Here is a 23,037-nt window from a genome sequence, read left to right as displayed (position 1 = left end):
TTCGACAGTGCATTTCACAGCACTATCTGTTGCAAAACAGCTTCAGACATTGCTAGCAAATAACAGAATCTCTCATATAGACATGCATAACTGCACACGTACACACACACACACATACACACACTCACTTCCCTTTTGTTAAAAATGCAAATAAAGCCAACGACTGACTAATAATATCACCCACCTGCATACACCACTATCTCGTCGGACCCATATCTCTCTCGCCCTCAACATTCACACTTCATCCTTCATTTCTCACTCCTTCACTATTCCTTTCATCAATATTTCATTCCTGCCAACTTCATGCAACACAACGAGGCCTTTGCCAGACGTGGATAATTAACATCACACCCCTGCAGGGGGCAGCACGAGTTTTTAACTTGAAAATAAACAATAGTCTGTGAATAATCCCAGAGAAAGTTACACAGGAAACCAGCTTCGCTAGTATCGATTGTGACACTCGTGTAAAAGCCGCCAAAAAGCTGAAGAATTGCCGACTTCCTCAGACGGTCAAATCTGGGGTCCGCCAAGCCATAGTGGTTTCTCAAAGGAAGAAAGAGAAGGAAAGTCCCACTGGAGGCCCTTTGGGGAGCCACAGAACGCCTGCTCTGAATGTTGGAGAATATTTTCAGTTTGTGTCACACGTGGGTTCTGATTATTTTGAGTAAGACCGAATCATCCGAATGATAAAGCTAATCAGACATACAGTATTTCATTGATTCGAAGCACACAAGGTCAAAGATGTGTTATCAGTTTGCTTTCAGTGAATGATCCTCACAAATGAACTTGTTTGATACCATATACATCCTATAAAGTGTATCGATCAAGAACATGAGGTTGTTTTATATGAAGTGAATGCGCAGTTCATCATTCATTTGAAAAAGTGCCTTATGGTTATGGTGTTAATGTCTCACTTCCCTCTCTGTTTCCCCTCAAGCTGGGGCAAACACAATGTGTTAAACCAAACCCTTGCTGTCGGGCCGGCTATTAATACACATGCTCGCACACACAAACACACATCACACACGCATTAATGTAAGTGCTGCTTTATAATATACAGTCCACATACAGTAGAGTAGCTGACACGCACAGTTCCATTTCTTATTATACTCTGAACTTCTCCAATTCATAACTTCTGTATTGCCATGGTCTTATTATAAACTGAGCATGCTTACACTGCCTGCTCATACTGGAAATTATTTCCAAGCTAAATTATTGTAATTGCCAATGATATTTTAATTTTGAGGTATAAAGCTGAGAGGTGTGCTTCATTTTAACCAACACGTTTCCTTTCTTATATCGCACGACAATGAGTCACTTTGCCTCATTTTACCCTTGCCACATCCTTCTAACCTTTTGTTAATGACTTATAGTCATAAAACCAAGCTTGAATTCAATTGAACTCATGACTTTTGTCCTTACAGAACACATCTGTGTACAACTATCTAGACGTTTGTATTTACGGTGGATTTGCAGAATTTTCCATGTTATGACAAGAGGGAATCTCTGAACTAATAAAAATGCTGGATTGTTTTAACAGAATTATTTGGATGAATCAGTTAATAAAAAGCATATATTCAATTAATTGCTGACGTTACTATCAACGTATAATGTTTGAAAGGTCAGATAAACGTTCTGATAATGCAGGTTATTCTCAATGTGGTTTTTAACCTGTTCACAGCAAATGAAGGGTTCTCACACACTCATACCATACAAACTCTCAGTTCTACACAGTTCATTAAAAGCCACACTGCAAAAAGAAGATTGCCAGAACCTTACTGGTAAAATGACAGTCAAAGAATTTCTAAATGTACTCTAAACGATCATATTTTATTCATTTATACCAACCACTTGAAGGATTATTAACATCACATTTCACCCTATGAACAGACAAAAACACCACATATAGCAGGTGATAAATAAATAACTTGCATCCTTGGAAACAATATCAATTATTTTCAATGTTTTTCATATTAAAAGTAGAAAATAAGCCAAATAAAATAACTCTTGTATATCATTTAATTCAATTCACCTTTATTTGTATAGCACTTTAACAATGTAGATTGTGTCAAAGCAGCTTCACTTAAAATATAGTATACAATAATATTTTAAACAGTGCATTTTTTGCATCTTCTGTAACAAACATTTTAATGTCAATGTTAATTTGATTTTAATACAAAATATGCCGTCTCAAGGCTTCTTTAGTGCAGCTTTCAATAATCATCAATATAGTGCAAATGTGCAATGTGTAGTTACATTTTTCAAGAGGTATGCGACCGTGCGAAAGCGGCACTGGACCACACTTGTGCGTTCGACGCAGAACTTTAAATCTGCCTTAACAGAGCGGGTGACTTCACACATGGTAGGGAAAGTGATTAAAAAATTTACCTCAAAAAATGTGATTGATTGTAGATTCTAATTGTCGATTTTGATTACTTTTCGCTGAACTGCCCAGCCCTATTGGATTTCACATAATTTCTTTATCTTGTCTCAACACAAGTTGATCTTTTTTTTTTTTTTTTTACAAATTAAAGTGAATTGAACATAAAACCATTAAGTTGTCCCCCAAAAAACTCAAGAATTGTGTTGTTTCAACTCATTTTAAATAAGTAGTGTTTTGAGTGTACCAAACATCATCATGGTAGCACGCGGCACTAAAGTAATGCCATAAACATTATTTATCAGCATAAAATGTAACATAAAACTCTAGTTAACAAAATCGATAACCGCGTTATTGTCAAAACTATTACAAAAACAAAGAGTGTCATGCAGGGAATTCTGGGAAAGTCAGTTTACAATTATTCACAGTACAGACTGTAAAACAGTATATGATCAATTAGTCATATCAACATAAGTTTTTAGTTAATTGTGAGTTAATCACGTTTCAACTTAATTTTATAAGTTACATGAGCCGTTAGTCAGTTTGATATAAGTTTAAATGACTCAAGAGGTTCATTTGATTCAACTAAAAAATTTAACACAACAAGGATTTCTTTTTTCAGTGTAGGAAGGAAACATGTTTACAATTATATTAATATCTGAATTTATTTATTAGGGGATTTTCCCCTTTAATGGGGCAGGACAGTGGAGAGTTTAGACAGGAAAGTGTAGGAGCAGAGAGAGAGGAAGGATCGGCAAAAGCCTTAAGCCAGGAATCGACTTGAGTCACCTTGAGCATCATAGTGCTGCATGTGTGTCAATGCTCTAAGCACAAGGATACTACAGTGTATTATTAAAAGTGGGATATTAATCCCGCTCAAAAGTCTTTAAATTATTAATATTATCTAATGTATTGATTGTCATGGGTGGTTAAGTAATTCGTCCTGTTTTGTTAACAACTCTTTAAAGGGGGCCTATTATGCCTCTTTTTACAAAATGTAAAATAAGTCTCGGATGTCCCTAGAGCGTGTGTTAAGTTTCATCTCAAAATACCGCACAAATAACGTTTTACAGCTCTATCAAACTGCCCCTTTGACTGTTGCTTTAAATTCAAATGAGATTGTGCTCTTTTCAGAAGAGAGCGGAGCTGCAAGCGTCTATGCCTCAGTTAATGTCTCTCAGTCGCTGAAAATATCTTGAGCAGGTGAATAATGGCGGATGGCTGCTTCTCACTCAGGGCTGTTTAGATAACTCATGGGCGGGGCTTTCCCCCTCAGATGACATGTAGAAAAGGAGAATGTCAATCAAAGTGTTACTGTAGAGAGTTTGTCAAGTGTGAATATTTAAAACTGAGTGAATTAATTTTTATCACTAAAGCGTGACTATATTCATACACTTTGGCCACACAGCTATGCTTAAACCACTTATAAAAAAGAATTTTGCATAATAGTTCCCCCTTAAATTGTTCTATGATGATGTTCTGTTTGATAAGTGTGTAAATGCAGAGGATTTATCATGGATTGCGAGGTTTATACTAGTCTGTTATGTTTTAAAACACAAGTTGGATGCAGATGAGTGAGACAGGTATTGTTATCTGTGCTGACTCAACATGTGTGATTCTCTCTGTGATGTTGTGTCTGATGTTGGAGCAGAGGTTTGCCATACACTGATGCATGGCCATACTATGTTTACATTTCCTGTCTATTATACAGTAGACTACATATGTTCATCACCGTGACAGCCATAGTAAATGTGTGAGCGAGAGACCAACACCAGCCGTTGATTTAACATCTTTATAATGGATAGGACACTTCTAGAATGCATCTGATTGGTCAGAAGATCTGAAGGGGAGCTGAAGTACATGGTGATGTCATCAAAATCGTTGATCTATATTGGTGGAAGTGAGAGACGGCATATTTTGAATGCTCATATGTTCTAAATGTGAATTGTCATTTGTTTTGACGGACACTAGTTACAGATAACTCATTCATTCATTTTCCTTCGGCTTAGTTTCTATTTCAGAGGTCACCACAGCGGAAGGAACCACCAACTATTCCAGTATATGTTTTAAGCAGTGGATACCCTTTCAGCTGCAACCCAGTTCTGGGAAACACCCAAACACACTAATTTCTCACACACACTCATACACTAAGGACAATTTAGCTTACCCAATTCACTTATAGCACAATTCTTTGAATTGTGGGGGAAACTGGAGCATCCGGAGGAAACCCACGTGAACACGAGGAGAACATGGCCAGCTGGCTCAGCCGGGACTGAAACCAGCAACCTTCTTGCTGTGAGGCAACAGTGCTAACCACTGAGCCACCGTGCTGCCCCATTAATAAATAACTGTAAGACTAAACACCTATTTGATAATTTAGCATGTAAAGCTGCAGAAGGGTTCACTGTAGATCGAAGTTGTAGTTAAGACGAGAGAGGAATAGGGAAACCCCATGAAGAACTTCACACAGTGGGATTCCCAGTGGTTCCCCCCACTTCCAGTCAATAAATAGTATTTCATCATCCCTTCAGTACTGAAAAGTGATGAACCAGCAAAAGCTTCGATACGCAAAATAGCATCATAATAACCCAGTTTCGGGTTTATGAAAAAAAAACACCACAAATTAATGTCAGCGAAAATGTGGCTTCTACACTGTAAAAAGTGTTTAGTTTAATTCAAAAGGGAGTAAACCGGTAGCTTTAAAATGATTAAGTACATGCACTATGTACATAATTACAAAAATTAAGTTAAGCCAACATAACAATTGCATGTTACAATAGGTTCCTAAATTATTTAAATGTAAAGTCAACTTGTCACTTTTAAGACAACAGCTTTACTCGCTTTTTAAAAGTAAAATAACTAATCATTTTTACAGAATAATTTTAGGACATGGAAACAGGGGTTTTTGTCTGGTACTCAGGGGCGGATTTAGGGATTTTGGGGCCCTAAGCAATTCCAGCCATAGGGTCCTTTCAACTTTTATTTAATATTTTATATTGCTGTTTTTTTTACATCACTCAATCTTCTTTTCGACATTTTAAGTCAATGCAATTTTAACATTTTAAATGATTAGTTGTCTTAAAATGAATTTACATTTAAAAATCAATTAAACAAAAAATTTTTTTTTTCATAAATTTGACTGCTGGACTGCTCCATGATCGATTATTTTTTGGTGATATTATTATTATTAATATTATTATTATTATTATTATTATTACATAACATTACATTATAATAATATTATAATTGATTGAATATTAAATAATATTTAATTTGGTTAAAATTGTTTTTGTCTAACTCTCACCATACAAAATGTGGTAGAAAACGATGTTATATATAGTAATAATTTATACTTCTAGATATTTATTGGGTGCCCCCTATACTACAGGTTGCTTAATTCTGATTTGCTGATGAACATTCTAAGACGTGCAGTTATTTTCAATGAAACACACAGCTGAAGCATTTTCAGGAGGTCTTGACCACATTACAGTTCTATATCACTGCACCAGATTATTATTGTAAGTTTTTACAGCCGTCAGCTCAAGACATTGACAAATCTGGTGAATTTAAACAGCAGGATAAAAGTTATAAATAAAATAAAATTTTATCATGTGTAAAAAGCCCAAACTCTCTTACTTGCTTTACCTTCCATACAAAAGCAGCACTGCTCTATCAGTTTTATAAAAAAAAAAAAAAAGTCTGGCCTTCCTTTTTTCACAGGCGCAGTAAAAATGCACTGTTCTTGAGATTTCAACTTCACATTTCCTATAAATAGAAACATGTCTCTTAATAATTAATAGTTTAATCACTAATATTTTCATAAGTCTACCATTTATGGCTAAAGACTCTGTTGCCGGCTCTAAAAGGTTGGAATTTTGGATTTAGTCACAGAGGATTGAGATAAAAACAAATATGTAAAAAATGTCATATTCACAACAGTGTATTAAAGGTACGAATTTAACAAATGTCTTGAAATGCAACATTTGAACAATGCCTTGTTGTGTGATAAATGACTATGGGCTGTTGAATTATAAAACAAACAAGCAAAAAATATCTGTGAAGTAAAATAAAAAAAGTTCAATAGCTTGTGATGCAATAAGTATTAAGACATTACTCTAAACAATCATGTAAAAGTAAAATCTGAGCCCTATTTTGCAATGATTTGTACAATATACCACAACTGAAAGTGATAAATTAAAATTGACTATAAAAAGCATCAATCTCGCAATGAAGAACACTGTGGAAGTGTCATACTATTACACTTAACTAATCTCATTAGCAAGAGAAATAAATAGCGTAGCGTGCAGGAAAACACAATCATAGTGTTATACTGAAACTGCAGGATGATCATCACAAACTCTGAAGGGGCTCAAGAGCACGGACGTAATTATTGTATATGCTGGCCCACATATAAACTTAAATCCACTTGTGTGGTCTCAGAAATCAGTGCATCAAAAATCGTATGACAACCTGAAGCACCTAAATCTGTGCTCATAGCACAAAATAAAAATTCACAACAGCTCCAAAATATATTAGAACACCTCAGCTACTCTAAAAAACAACTCTCACTCTAAAAAAAAAAATACTGTGGGTTGATTTAACCCAATGTTGGGTCAAACGTAGACAAACCAAACAGTTGGGTTTAAAATTTTGTTTTAAATTTAATCAAAATAATAATAATAATAATAATGATAATAATAAAATAACCCAACATTGGGTTTGTTCAAATTTACCCTAATAACCCAGCAATTTTTAGAGAGCATGCTTGTGTTAATGCTTTTTGTAAATCTAATTGCTTCAGTGTAGACTCTAAATAAGTTTTTTAATTAGTTTCAACTCAAATTTGGCCAAAATATGGTGTCTGGGTTGCATTGAAAAAAAAAAGTTAGTCCATATTTTACTCAGACTTGAGTCGTAACACCTTTTAGAGTGTACAAAGAGATAGCAAATACATGTCTTTTATTTGAACAAAACTATTTTACAGTTCAGTCCTCAGAAATAAATTTGAAAAAAGTCCTTTTGCAAAGCACGATATTATTTCTCAGCGAAAACACACACCAGAAATCACGACACATTATATATTATATACATTGCACCGCTCACTCTTTAGGTTTCTCTACGCTGACCGCCTTTCACTGATGACCTGCATTTCAAATGAATCAATCAACAACACTGCCCAACCTGGCAACCACACAAGACACATACCTGGAAACCACATATGGGAGTAATCCATGGATGCAACGGGCCCGGTCTTTGTCATGTTGCTGAAGAAGTGTGCAGTCTCTCAGTGAGTGATGGCTTGCTCTCGCACACATGCATACACACACTCTCTATTTCGCTGCCTCACTTTCTCCACTTCTCTTGACTCTGTCAGTGTGCGGCCAAGGAGGAGGAACAAACTGATAACGAGGGGGGGGGAACTCTCCACTCCTCCTTCACTCCTCCCTCCGTCACCTCCTCTCCACGCTGTGCCCACCCACACCTCCACCCCCTCTGTGCCCACTTCCTGACCCAGAGAGCAGAAGTGTCGAGCGGGTCAAACCCGCCACATTTACAACGATGTACAGTCGACTCGAAAGGCTAAAGTTAAGCAGGACAAAGGAGGAAGTGAAGGGCTGTGGACCGGTGGGCTGAAGTGCGGAGACGGGTGAAGAGGCTGAGAGTGGGAAGGCAGCAGAGATGAAAAACTAAGCAGATGCTGTGATAGAGGTGAAAAGAGGGGGAGAGTTGTGCCACTGGAAAGTGCTGGGGTTGCTGGAAAGAGTCGCTCACGAGTCCTCTCTCAAACCCTCGTGTCACTCCGTATCTCTACTGTATATCAACAACACAAGCCTCCAGCAGAAAAATACAGAACGAGGACGACTTTGCTCACACGGCTTTTTTCCGACCTCACACGTCCACATCGGGGCATGAATCACCCCGTAGGAGCCCTAAACAATGCAGAGAAAGCAAAACAGGACTGGTGTGTGAGTGTGTGTTGTGATGTGTGACTGTGAAGTGTCTGAAGCAGGAAGCAGGGATTTGCTGTTTGAAATAGACACGACCCAATTGTTCGCTACATTGTACAGGTTCAGAAAACTGCGTGGACATGCAAAAAATTATTGTCGGTATTAAACTTATTTTAATTTTTGTTGCTTTCAACATTTTTTAACTATAGTAAAGAACATTTTGCCATGCTTTTTTTGGAAGTGTTAGATAGTGTATCATCTCAAATCATTAAAAAACATCCTTTTGTAAAGAAATAAAATATTAACAAATATTATTTATGTTTGGGCGAGGCAGTGGCGCAGTGGGTAGCACGTTCGCCTCATCAAGAAGGTCACTGGGTCGCTGGTTCCAACCTCGGTTCAGTTGGCGTTTCTGTGTGGAGTTTGCATGTTCTCCCTGCCTTCGTTGTGCTCCGGTTTCCCCCACAGTCCAAAGACATGCGGTACAGGTGAATTGGGTAGGCTAAATTGTCTGTACAGTATGTGTATAAGAGTGTGAGTGAATGTGTGTGTGAATGTTTCCCAGAGGTTGTGGCTGGGAGGGCATCCGCTGAGTAAAAACTTGCTGGATAAGTTGGTGGTTCATTCCACTGTGGCGACCCCGGATTAATAAAGTGACTAAGCAGACAAGAAAATGAATGAATTATTTATATTTGTCAGGAAAATTTTCCGACTTTCAGATCAAATATTGAGATCAAACATGTGAATAAATAAATAAAAATAAACAAGTAAAAAAATAAACATCTTAATTGTAGTGTTTTTGTAAATTTGTATCTATTGTTTACATCTACAGTAATGTAAAAGAACCTAAAACCGTCCACAAAGTTAGGATCTTAAAAACCTAACCTCAATGATTTATATTATATATTAAAACTATTATATGTAGTTGAAGTGTGCAATTAAAAGGCTTAACTGGGCTAATTATGATAAAGTAATTAGGGTAACAGTGGTTCCCCTTCGGGGGGAACTTCAGCACTATAAGTGGATTTGATTGTAAAATCCACGCATTAGGGGAGGTTCGGTTCAGAAGCTACTCGTCTGAAAGAGTATTGAACGGGCCAATTAAGAATGAATTGGCAGCGCAAGCCTGCGCAGGTGAGCGGCATAAGCAATCAACTGAGTATATAAGCTCACCTGGCGCAGCAGACGCTATCCTTTTCGCTTCAGAGACTTTCTGATCGAGTCGATGAGGGTTCCTCCTGCTGTGACCAGCGATTCTGAGCGAACGAGAGCATTCTCCCGGTCCAGAGTGTGTACACGCAGTGGCAGACGGTCGAGCTGGGTTTCTCCCTTGCCTGGCGTTCTTTGGGTCCGGTCCTCCAGAGCGGTGCGTATAAAGTTGCAAACTTCACAGAAAGAGCAACACAGTCGTGCAGCACGTCCTTATCAGGACGGCGCTCCGACTGTGCGTTTCTGGATGCGGTGGTTTCCTGTCCTCGGATGATGGGCGCGGGCACTGTGTTACATGTCTGGGGGTCCAGCATGTTAATGCGCTGCTCGCGGGCAGTTCATGTCGTCATCGCGATGCCATGACTGTTGCGCAAGATCGCGGTTAGCCTTTGCAAAAAGGCGAACCACCCCAGTTGTCCCCTGCTCTGCAGCGGGCACTCGGGCAGATCTGAGGGTTTCAGCGAGAGATAATCCGTCGCCCACGGGCCCGCGGACCTCCCGCTCCTCTAAGCGCTCCATCCAAGCTTCGGGCGGAGGAAGCGATCCGTCTAACAGATGGTAGCCCTTACGCCCGATGACACCGGAGACCAGATGTCCACCGCGGCATCGGAGGGTGGGCTTTCATTGTCCGATGATGATCCAGACCCGCTCGCCCCCTTCGGGCTGGTGAGCGCTGTCACTACGGATCCTGAAACGGACATGTTAGCCGTGCTTTCCCGGGCTGCTTCGGCCGTGGGTTGGAGATGGTTTATCCCCCAGCTCCGCGGCCGGACCGACTAGAGGGGCGTTCCCTTCTTCCCGGAGGTGCACAGTAGGCTCACGCGGTCTTGTAAAGCACTTTTTTCTGCTCGTGCTGCGTGTTCCTCCACCCTAACCACTCTTGACGGTGAAACAGCCAGGGGATATGTGGCGATTCCTCAGGTTGAGTGCGCGATGGCGGTAAATCCGCGCGGCGCCTCTTCTTGGCGGGGTCCGCCTCGTCTCCCATCCAAAGCCTGTAAGTTATCTACCTCCCTCGGAGCTAGAGCTTACATAGCTGCGGGCCAGGCTGCTTCCGCCTTGCATGCGATAGCCACCTACCAGCGCTACCAAGCGCAGGCGCTGGCCGAGCTGCACGAGGGTGGGTCCAACCCAGGCTTACGAGCTTCGCACCGCCGCCGACTTAGCTCTTCGGACTACTGAGTCCGCTGCGTGTGCGTTGGGGAGGACGATGTCCACATTAGTGGTCCAGGAGCGCCACCCCTGGCTGATATGCGCAAAGTCGACAAAGTCCGCTTTCTTGACTTCCCCATATCCCCAGCCAGGTTCGGCGACACTGTCTGTGAATTCACCCAGGAATTCAAGGCGGTGAGAGAGCAGTTGGTGGGTGATGTCTTATCGGCGGTCCGTAGCCCGCTCCGCCCGCCGTGCCATTCATACCTGCTCCTCGCCGAAGGCGCCCGCCTACGAGAGCTGCTCCGCCCCCGCACACGCCTAAGGCGAAGCGAGCGCGTCGGGCACCTCGGAAGCAGGCAGCCCCCCTGCCCAGAACGCCGCTAAGTCCGGCAACGGACCGCGAAGCGCCCCTGGGACAGGCCATCTGGAGAAGAGGGAACTTGCTCTTTCCCCGCTGGAGGGCGGGGCCCCATTTCCAACGGCACTTTTTACTGCCATGAAAACATTATGAAAGGGCACTTTTCACTTCCCCAGATGTGACAGCCCGAAATCTGCCAGTCTGGGACGCTATGCTTTCTAGCTTGCAGATTCGGTGCGTTTCGCCAGTGGCTCACGAGCGCTGGGAGGACGGTCTCCTTTCTCCCACCCCTCGAGCCTCCCCTCCGGAGCTCGGGTTTGGAGTGAGAGCAAATATCTCACCTCCAGCTTTTCCGTGGGACCCGCGAGCTTCCCGGATCAGCACACCCACTCCGCGCTGCCCCACTGCTGGTACGTCAGCGATTGTAGCGATGAGTCCATTAGCGAGAGCTCTGCCTGCCTGGTTAGCGCGGGCCAGCTCTTCGCGGTGGCTCATACGCACAATCAGACTCGGCTATGCGATTCAGTTCGCGAAACGGCCCCCCAAGTCACGGGTGTGTATTCACCAGGGTCAGCCCCCTGTCCGCCCCTGTCTTGCGAGAGGAGATTGCTGTCCTCCTGGCGAAGGATGCAATCGAGCCGCTCCCTCCAGCCGAGATGGAGAGCGGGTTTTACAGCCCACGCTTCATCGTGCCCAAAAAGAGCGGTGGGTCACGGCCAATCCTAGATCTGCGCGTTTTGAACCGCTGCCTGCACAAGCTGCCGTTCAGAATGCTCACGCAGAAGCGCATCCTCCGGTGCGTTCGTCCTCTGGGTTGGTCTGCAGCATTAGACCTGATGGACGCGTATTTCCATGTCTCCACTCTTCCTCGCCACCGACAGTTTCTGCGGTTTGCGTTTGAAGGTCGAGCTTGGCAATACAAAGCCCTCCCCTTCGGGCTCTCTCTGTCTCCGCGGGTCCTCACCAAGCCCGCGGAGGGTGCCTCAGCGCCCCTTCGGCTCGCGGGCATCTGCATACTCAATTTCTTACGACTGGCTGAATTGCCCTCTCTTTTGATTATGCACAGAGTTGATTATGCACAGAGACAAAGTGCTCTGGCACTTCCACCTGTGGGGGTTTCAGGTCAACCGAGAAAAGAGCAAACTCGCCCCCGTGCAGAGGATCTCTTCTCTCGGGCTGGAGCTGGACTCGGTCACCATGGCAGCGCGCCTCTCCGGAGAGCGCGCTCAGCTGATGCTGTACTGTCTGAGAGAGCTCGACAGTAAAATAGTGGTCCCACTGAAACAATTTCAGAGGCTCCTGGGGCATATGGCATCCGCAGCCGCTTCATGCCGCTCGGATTATTCTATATGAGACCACTTCAGCACTGGCTTCACGATCGAGTCCCCAGACGCGCATGGCACGCGCGCGCACACCGAGTCTCTGTTACTGCGCTGTGTCGCCGCGCCCTCAGCCCTTGGAGCGACCCCTCGTTCCTACAGGCCTGGGTGTCTCTAGAACAGGCGTCCAGTCTTGTTGTCGTTTCAGCAGACGCTTCCAACACGGGCTGGGGGGCTGTGCGTTGCGGGCATGCGGCTGCGGACCTGTGGAAAGGTACCCAGTTGCATTGGCATATCGCCTGGAGCTGTTGGCAGTGTTCCCCGCTCTCCACCGTTTTTTTCCGGTGTTGGAGCGGCAACACGTGCTGGTCAGGACGGACAGTACGGCGGCGGTGGCGTATATCAGCCGTATAGGGGGTATGCGCTCTCGCCGCATGTCTCAGCTCGCCCGCCGTCTGCTCCTCTGGAGTCATCCGCGGCTGAAATCGCTGCACGCCATTCATATTCAGGCAAGCTCAACCGTGCAGCCGATGCGCTCTCACGGCAGCCTTGCGTCCTGGAGAATGGAGACTCCACCCCGAGTCTGTTCAGCTGATATGGGCGCGATTCGGGGAAGCCCAGATCGATCTGTTGCTTCCCCCGAGATCGCTCATTGCCAGTTGTTCTTTCCCTGACCGAGTGCTCTCGGCACGGATGCACTGGCTTACAGCTGGCCTCGGGGCACGCGCAATACGCGTTTCCCCCAGTGAGCCTGCTCGCGCAGTTACTGTGCATGGTCAGGGAGGACGAGGAACAGGTTGCTGGTTGCGCCCCTCTGGCTCAACCGGACCTGGATGTCAGAGCTCTCCCTCGCGATAGCCCTCCCCTGGCAGTCCCTTCGAGAGAGCACCTACTCTCTCAGGGACAGGGCACCACCTGGCACCCTCGCCGATCTTTGAAGAGATTTTTAGACGCGAGGAAGACTTAGGTAACCTCCGATTGCGGTGGCTAATACCGTCACTCGGGCTAGAGCCCCCTCCCCGAGCGCGCCTATGCCCTGACGTGAAGTCTATTCACTGAATGGTGTGTCTCTCGCTGAGAAGACCCCCGTAATTTGCCAGATCAGCGTTGTGCTTTCTTTACGCCGAGAGAAGTTGGAGAGCAGGCTGTCGCCCTCCACACTCAAGGTTACGTGGCTGCCATCTCCGCTCTCATAACGCGGTGGCTGGCAGCACCGTGGGAACGCATAACCTCATCATCCGGTTCCTCAGGGGCGTTAAGCGAATTAATCCACCCCGCCCCCTCTCATGCCCTCTTAGGATCTCGCCCTCGCTACACAAGCTGCGTCAGATCCCTTCGATCCTCGACTCAGTATTTTCTGTCCCTGAAGACAGCTCTGCTGGTCGCGTTGATATCGATTAGAGGGTCGGGGACCCGGAGGCATTTTTCGGTCAGTGACTCGTGCCTGTAATTGGGCTGGCTTCTCTCACGTATGAGACCCCGCCCGCGATATGTGCCCAAGGTTCCTACCACTCCGTTTTAATACGAGGTAGTGAGCCTGCAAGCGCTGCCCTCGGAGGAGGCAGACCCAGCCCTTATTTATTGTCCAGTTCGCGTTTTGCGTATTATCCGGACCGCACTCAGAGTTTAGATCATCTGAGCAGCTCTTCGTCTGTTATAGCGGTCGGCAGCAGGGAAGTGCCGTACCGAAATAAGTTCCCACTAGATTGTGGATGCCTTCTTTCACTATCAGAGCCGAGATGAGCCGCGTCCCCCGAGAGCGCTTGCGCACTCCACTCGGAGCTTCGCATCCTCTCGAGCGCGCGCACGCGGCGCCCCTCTAACAGACATCTGTAGAGCTGCGGGCTGGGTGACACCCAACACATTTGCAAGGTTTTACAATCTGCGAGTGGAGCCGGTTTCCTCAAGGGTATTAGGTAACCCTTGGTGATTGAGGAAACAATTCGGTAGGGTGTTGAAACACGCTTGCTGCGCCATTTTCCCTAACACGGAGATACGTGCGCCTTTTTATCTGTCAGTAAAGTTCCCCGTCAGGTGAGCCCTGCAGATTCCTCCGTGGCCCCCAGCACTGACTCAGCGGAGGAGTCACTTGCTGGCCCACTACGTTGTAGGTCTGCCCGCTGGTCAGCCCGCGTTTTGGGTAAAGGTGCCTGGTATGCGTGGTCCCCACTAGGCGATCCCATATGCTTATTCAGCCACGGTTAAGTCCCCCCCCCCTGGGCGGACCCGTGTCTTCCCTCCCCGCTAACCACTCTTTTGCTATGCGTACTCCCCCTTTTTAGGGCTAGTCCATATGTAAATTCTGCCATCTATCCCCCCTTGGGTAACGGATGGCCTCCGCAGCGTCCTCCCTATCGGGATTGCACGCTTCCCAACGTACTGTCGTATTTTCCTAGAATTATCTAGATGCTCACGACTTCCCAAAAAATATATATAAATCCGTAAAACTTCTGTTGAAGTAGGATAAATTAGGGCCAGGGACACGTTGGAGGACCGCGCCCCCCATGATGTGGGTGCGTCACGCTTGCTTGACTATCTCCTCATCGGGGGTGTTGGTAAGGTGCAGTCATTATGGCGCTTTCAATGGGCTCCCAATGCGTGGATTTTACAATCAAATCCACTTATAGTGCTGAAGTTCCCCCCGAAGGGGAACGTTCGAGGTTACTAAAGTAACCCTTCGTTCCCCGAGGAGGGGAACGGAAGCACTATACTCCGTCGCCATAATGACTGTCCCTTAGCTGTTGAAAGTCTCTTCAGCTTAAAAAGGATAGCGTCTGCTGCGCCAGGTGAGCTTATATACTCAGTTGATTGCTTATGCCGCTCACCTGCGCAGGCTTGCGCTGCCAATTCATTCTTAATTGGCCCGTTCAATACTCTTTCAGACGAGTAGCTTCTGAACCGAACCTCCCCTAATGCGTGGATTTTACAATCAAATCCACTTATAGTGCTTCCGTTCCCCTCCTCGGGGAACGAAGGGTTACTTTAGTAACCTCGAACGATTATTAGAATAATTAGGATGATTAAGAAAACAAGTTATTGAATATCAGTGGCCTGTTGTGTAGCCAACTGGGCATTATTTAAGATGGCTAATAATATTGATCTTTAAATTATGTAAAAATGGTCTTATTAAAGTGAAACTAAAGGAAATAAGACTTTTCCCTGAAGACAAAATATTATAGGAAATACTGTGAAAATGTCCTAGCTCTGTTAAACATCACTTGGGAAATATTTGGGGAATTTCAGAGGAGGGCTGATCATTTTGCCTTCACTATATATTTATAACTACTTGTGTGTGTCAGCATGATGTTTTCATTGATTTATAATATAAAAAATTTAGCTTTATCTTATTTTTTTACATTGTTTAATAAGTACAGGTCAGATGTGTGTTTGTTTTTGTTTTCCTTTACAGAAACATTCCTGTACATGCACATTATTTCACCCATATTTTGACTTTTTTTCCCCCCAATAAATGTTATTCAAATTTCCCAGTACTGGTTTGTGGCTGGAGGGGCATCTGCAGTTTTAAGTTCTAAAATAAGTTTTTAAGCTTATTTTATTAGGATGTGAAGCAAATGTTTTGTTATGAAGGGACACAAAGGCATTCCATCTAAACATTTATATTAAATTATTTAATAGATGCCCAAGTGTGGCATGTGATCAGAAAACTAATGTTTAGAGAATGTATATACTGAAGGTTGCCGTTTTAAACGAAACAAAACGAATTCGTTATGGCTATACCTCTTGAGGAGTTCAGAAACCATTTACTGAAGATATTTACAGCCAATCAAAGGTGAAGTTCAAGTCCAAAACATAAGGGTGAAATGAGAGGTTACAGTGTTTTTTTCTTAACACAAGATGGCGTCATCAACACACTTTTACTGAGACGTTTTTTCCTCCAATTTCCTGATTGACCCGTTTCTAAGGGATTTTTTGCACTACACTGGTTATTTTAAAAGCAAATTTGCTATAAATCACACAAACACTTAAAACACAAATACAAAGCTACCTTTCTGTAATGTAAACAGGATACATGCTGCCTTTACAGGTAAATAACTATAGCAAAAGCAACTGATTTAAAGACAGTAAGTCGGCTAAAACCACTTGCCCCACAAACCAGTGATAATTATAATTTAATGCTTTGACAGAGATAAAAGTAAGAACTAATTAGAAACGGTTCAACAATATGTAATAATATAAAGCGGGAGTTTTACCTGTGGTCAGAAGCCATAACGACTTTTCAACGCGATTTTCAATAGTGGCTGTGACATAAGTAAGCCTACTACTGTCTTTAACAACTGGTTTACGACAGAAATGTAAACTGATTAACCGTAAATCCAGTGACACAAACTTCTGGACTGTTTTACGAAATTTCGACCTTTTGAGCAGAAAAAGTCTATATATATATGAATCATATCTCTTTTATAAATTTTCCATCATATGTTGTAAAATCTGTCTATAACCATTAAACAAAAATCTTTTTACTTCTTTTCAAAATCGGGTGGGCCGCTTACCATTTTGAGAGAAACACAATGGTTCCAACGTATTTCCTGTTTCACATTTTTAATTTCCATAGCCTCTGAGAATCCAAAAAAGTCCACTTATTGATAAATAATATTGTGATAGCTGTTTTAACATTAGGATATGATTAAATTGCCTCTTGTTACAGTTATGACACAGTTTGAACAAGCAGGAAATATTGTTTATGGGCCTATGGCATTAACACATTGAAATGGTCTATGAATAGTGGTGCTTTCCTTTCCTACCGCACATGCAAATATTTAAATCTAATCACAAATATGGCTTAGTTTGTGAACTTGTTTTTTTTTTTAATTTGTGAATTTATTGTATTTATTTTTACATTTAGAAGAAAAAGGTTCCACTTAAAATATATTTGTAAAATGCACTTTATTTACAAAATAAAGAAAATAATAATCTAGTTTTAATGCTTGTCACTAAGTCTGTTCCTGCTTTTGAGCTTACAATAGGCCTATAGAAAGATTTATTTACATAATTTGTGCCATTCATAACTAAATGTGATGATAACACATTTACTTTTATTAAAGTTTTGAATCACAAGTGTTAGTTCAAAGTAGCTTTCGTAATAATAATTCCACATAAATTAATACTTGAATAGCTTCTTTTAAATGTAAAATCTGTTTTTAAAATCCTTAATTGAGGCGTGTTTTACGGGTTAGTGTACGCATATACACTGTAAAAATAATTTGATCATTTAGTCATGACAACATATGTTTATAGTTAACTGTAACATATTAAACTAAGTAAATCATGTTCTAACTTAAATTTTTAAGTTATGCAAGCTGTTTTAAGTCAGTTTAACATAATATAAGTTCAATTGACTCATAAGGTTAATTTGATTCAGCTTAAAAATTTAAGGCAAGCAGGATATTTTTTTTTTACAATGTAGGCATAAATAAACATAAATATAATGTGCCTAATCTTAATTTTTTTCGATTAGATGTTGCATGCAAGTGTCCAATATGAAATTCTACCAAGAACCGCTGTACAGACACCAGAAGTAAAGTAAATTTGATAAGAAACGGCAGTAGCCTACCAAAGTAAGAAGTTTTGCCCATCTAAAAATGAAGGGATATGGATAAGACACAAAGTCTTGACACATTCAAGTACCAAAGGCCTTGCCATGCAGCTCTTATGATGAAACAATCTGCATATAGACACGGATATTTACAGCTAAACTGACTTTTTTCTTTATAATTTCATGCACATTTTTACTATCACAAAATGTGATACCAATGTTCTTCTCTCTTTTGTATAATCACACAAAGAGACGCCAGGAGTCAGGTTCACGGTCATCGGCAGCATGTGTTTGTGTCGTGCGTCTGCTGGAGTTAAAGGTCACGACCCCAGAGGTCACGCAGCACAGACATGTGTGCATATGTCACGGGGGTCTCAGGCCATTCGGCTGCCCTCTTGTCCCATGATTTCCATTCAAATGTCACAACTAAGGGCTTCCCCATAATAATTACGAATGACTTCAGTTTGACTTTTTGTGTGGAGCTGCAGCCTGATGTATCTGCAATCCAAACCACACCACCACATGCTCCACCAACACAAAGGCCTCTAGATGATCTTCAAAAGTGAGTATGTTTCTTGATCCATTCCTCTCGCTCTCCTTCTCTCCATGTTTATCTGATCAGCTGTCCATTTAAAAGCGCAAGCTACAGGCCTCAAGAGAGCCATCAATCTTACAGCTGTCACGGCTCACGCCGCATGCGTGCGTATGTGTGTGAGTGATTAGATACTAACTATTTCGCACAGCAAACACTCCTCGCGCTGCAGATGCAATCACTCCGACACAAATGTGTTTAGTCTTTCGGGCTGATAAAGTTACACGGAAGCTTTCTTTCAGTGCGCCATTCCAGGCAGACGCGTCCACCTCTTCACCTGCATAAACACAAACGTCCATTCTGTCCACTCCAGCTGTTAAAGCATCAGCACATCCCGTAACGTAAGGATGGAAACGCTCTTTTAAATTGTTTCCAGACATTTGCTCTTTCTCCCTCTCTTTCTTCCCTGCTGGTCAGCAGACGCTGTGACATCACTGGACACTGCTCTGCAATGTGATTGGTCACTGGCCCACGTTGCCAGGCAACAGCAGCAAAAGGTCTCTTGTGTGTGTATGTTCGTGCGCGTGTGTGTCTGTGCTTATGTGTATGTTTTTACCCCTGTGACAGACAGTGAAATGGTAAACGGAGAGCGCCTCTCGCGCTGATAAGTTCTGCTATCTGAAATGGAGCCCTTTTCCTGTAATGTGAGTGTGTGTGTGTATCGTTTCCCCCTGAATGAAGGTGCGCATGTTTAATATTTAGGCTTAAATCAGTACGTCTGAACGCAGCTGTGTGTGAGAAAGTGAGTGTCTGGGGAATAGGAGGTTATTGTTTTTGACACAGACCCTCATATTTCTGCATCGATCGATTCCTCTGACTCCCGACACGACAATAATCGCACACACACACACACGCACACACATGGGCCTGTTTCTATCAGTAGCATTATTACTGTGCAGAGAGGTAGAGGGGGAAATAAGCAGAGCAGAGAGGAATTCATACGGCAGAACGGTAAGGAAAGCGGATGTAAGAGAGAGTCGGGCCACTTGAAAAAGGAGTGCACAGTGGGAGAATTGATAGTAAAATCTCACAGGGAAAGAAAAGGACAGGGGGAGATGAAGAGAGATGAGAAAATAAATGAAAAAACTTGGAAGATAAAGCTTGAAAGTAGACCGAAACCTGTGTTAGGAGAAAAAAGTGCCAGTGATTCTGTGGTATAGATGGAGCATCGACTGAAGTGACCTATTTATTTATGCTATATTGAATCATATTCGCTCAGTTACCTTTATTCCATTTTGAATAACCACAATATATCTGCAATGACTATATACTGTATATAAACTAACTGCGCACTTAAACTTGAACCACACTAGAGAAAATACCTTTTGAGTTAGAAAAAAAATTGTCAATTTGTTTAAAAATTATATTTCAATGAATTGAGAGTGTTTCAAAAACTTGAATTTTAAGATTCATATGTTTTTATTAAGCTATTCGTTTTGTATTTGCAATAATATACATAAAATATTACATACAAAATGCCAAAAAGATGTATATATATTTTTTTTTATTTGACACATCCCATATAGTAATCAATAAAAAATGTGGATTTTTTTTCTTTTTCTTGAAGAGTTCAGATGCAAATCAGGAATTTTTATCTAAAACTAGCATTTTTTTCAGGCTGTTGTGTCCAGTTTCAATAATTTTACTCTTTGTGCAAAGAAGAGGTTATTTTCATCATGTTTAAAGTAAAATAACTAAACATAAATATAAGAAGCTGACAAATACATTCATTCATTCATTTTCTTGTCAGCTTAGTCCCTTTATTAATTCAGGGTCGCCACAGCGGAATGAACCGCCAACTTATCCAGCAAGTTTTTACGCAGCGGATGCCCTTCCAGCCGCAACCCATCTCTGGGAAACATCCACACACATATTCACACACACTCGTACACTATGGACAATTTAGCCAGCCCAATTCACCTGTACCGCATGTCTTTGAACTGTGGGGGAAAACAGAGCACCCGGAGGAAACCCACGCAAATGCAGGGAGAACATGCAAACTCCACACAGAAACGCCAACTGAGCTGAGGCTCGAACCAGCGACCCAGTGACCTTCTTGCTGTACCTACAGCGCCACTGCTTCGCCCCTCTGAGAAATACATTTTAGAAAAAAAAAAAATAGACGGCACTTAGAGGTTTTTGCTTTTGGCTTCATTTATTAAATATTCAGAATTTAGTTGGCTACAATATAACCTTTATAATTCTTTTTGGGTGAAAATCTGGGTTTTTCTGATTAATAAAAAAAGAGCAAATACATACAGTTGAAGTCAGAATTATTAGCCCTCCTTTGAAATTTTTTTCTTCTTGTCTTATTTCAGCTAGAATTAAAGCAGTTTTTAATTTTTTAAAACCCATTTTGAGGTCAAAATTATAAGCCCCTTTAAGCTTTTTTGGTTCGATAGTCAACAGAACAAACCATCGTAATATAATAACTTGCCTAATTACCCTAACCTGCCTAGTTAACCTAATTACCCTAGTTAAGCCTTTAAATGTCACTTTAAGATGTGTAGAAGTGTCTTGAAAAATATCTAGTCAAATATTATTTACTTTCATCATGCAAAGATAAAATAAATCAGTTATTAGAGATGAATTATTAAAACTATCACGTTTAGAAATGTGTTGAAGGCTCTAAAGAAACATCAGAATGCAAGAAAGATTCTTGGTGTACAGATTTGCACTATGACCTGACAGATTTCGAATGGGGCCAAATATGTGTTAAAGCCCAGAACTTGTCAATTAATAATATATTTAAAATGATCAAATATAACTGGGCAATGTAGTTATATCACACTTGGAAAAACTACACAAGTTTGATCCAAACATCCCAGATACTCAACATGTTTCAAATGTCAAAAACACAAAGGAACATTCTTTCATTGTATCTGGGAATGTGAGGTGGTTAAGATTTTCTGGCAAAACGTAGTTACATTAATGTCCTTAATTATTTTAAAACCAATTCCAGTTACACCTGAAATATGCGCTTTGGGTGTATTTCCAGTAAGTTTAAATGATTGACATGTCTTGTTATTGCAAGTCATTTGATAGGACTCTATTGGAAGAACATAGGAGGTCAATCCATTGACCACTGGCTGAAAGATCTGACACATTACATTGCACTGGAACAAATTACCTACAGTATAAAGGGCAAATTAAAGTAGTACCATAAAATTTGGGATCAGTTTATACAATTTTTAGAACAAAACCATACAATAGCACAAGCAAATACCTCTCATGCTACTGGTTAACTGATTGATATGTGTACATTTTTGTATGTATATTTTTTATTTTATTTTATTTTTTATTTTTTGCCTTTTTGCCCATATATAACAATACATTTACATGTTTAATTAAATGTAGATGCTTTTGGGAGGGAGTAAGGAAGAGTTAAAATGTAAAAAAAAAAAAATGTAATTTCATGTTAAATTTCAAGTGATTTATTTTCTACAATAAAAAAAAAAAGAAATGTGTTGGAAAAAATCTCTGTTAAAGAGGAATTGGGGGAAAATTAAACAGGGGGGCTAATAATTCTGACTTCAACTGTATGTAATGAGAAACATATCAAATAACGTCAAAAGCTTGAAAATGACCACTCTAATATTTTTAGCTACCTCGCCCTGCCCTATAGTGCAGTATAATAACAGAAGAGCATTACAAGAGAGAAGATGAAGGATTCATCCCATCTTTTTCCAATAAAAGAAGAAATGAGGGATTGAATTGGGGAGGATGGAGGGGTGAGGGTACAACAAAAGAGATGAGGCGCACATACACTGAAAGCGTTGTTTTTGAGAGATGAGGAAGAGATGTTATTAGGTTGACAGCGGCGTAATGACGGAGCGACTCTAGAGCTGTCACGCAGAAAAAGCACAAGCGGACGGTGATGGAGGACAAACACAGACACGTTCACACCTACACTGTCACTTTCACAAGGAACCGTTTGCTTTGACATGACGGACAGGTCAGGATGGTCAACTGGAGAGATTGGCTTTTTTGTTTGTTTGAATTGTTAGCTTTAAAAAGTTTTATTTGGCGCATGTCAAGCTTCAACTTGAAATTGCGCAGTGCCGATTGTTTTTAGACACAAGAATTGCATCTTGCGTCGAAAAATAAGAATCTTATAAAATGCAATTTACATCAAGCAAGCAAATAATTGGTGCCAATATGGAACATTTATGAAGTGCATTTCCCCACACAACACGTTTTACTTTCCTGTAATTAATACATTTGTTCAGGCCTATAGTAATTTATAATCTTAATATGAATATATATTTTTACTACTAGGTTTTAGGCTTAATATTATTTTTAATTATAAACATAAAATGAAGTGTGTGTGTGTACATTGCATTCCTTATTAGTATGGCCAGACAGAATCTGCTGACATTTTTTGCTATTTCTGCGAAGAATTTTGTAAAAAAAATCTGTGGATTTATGTGGAATTATTTTAGGAGTATCTAAACTAACAAAAAAATAATAGCGTTTTAACTTTCATTTAATGTTTACAATGCAAATCCATCCACAGTTAAAC

At 41.6% G+C, this 23,037-nt stretch overlaps 1 protein-coding gene across 50 annotated transcripts in view; it reads right to left on the bottom strand.

Annotated features, from left to right (window-relative positions):
• The window catches only part of pou2f2b (POU class 2 homeobox 2b), a 138,609-nt gene that overhangs the window by 24,520 nt on the left and 91,052 nt on the right, over nucleotides 1-23,037 (bottom strand). For 5 of the 50 annotated variants that reach the window (XM_087285837.1, XM_087285845.1, XM_087285864.1 and 2 more), the window contains exon 1: nucleotides 7,586-7,752. The exons of 38 other annotated variants lie outside the window; for them this stretch is intronic. In XM_087285837.1, coding sequence (XP_087141963.1) covers nucleotides 7,586-7,640 — 55 coding nt within the window. In that variant the 5' untranslated portion in view covers nucleotides 7,641-7,752. Of the gene's footprint in view, nucleotides 1-7,585; nucleotides 8,311-23,037 lie in introns of those variants that run through there. 7 more of the 50 variants (XM_087285880.1, XM_087285860.1, XM_087285886.1 and 4 more) reach the window with 4 other exon arrangements.

Source organism: Danio rerio, chromosome 16, assembly GCF_052040795.2.
Source record: "Danio rerio strain M-AB ecotype USA chromosome 16, GRCz13ab, whole genome shotgun sequence".
Classification (NCBI taxonomy): Eukaryota; Metazoa; Chordata; class Actinopteri; order Cypriniformes; family Danionidae; genus Danio; species Danio rerio.
Note: the sequence above shows the minus strand (reverse complement) of the source record. Positions and strands in the feature narration are given on the sequence as shown.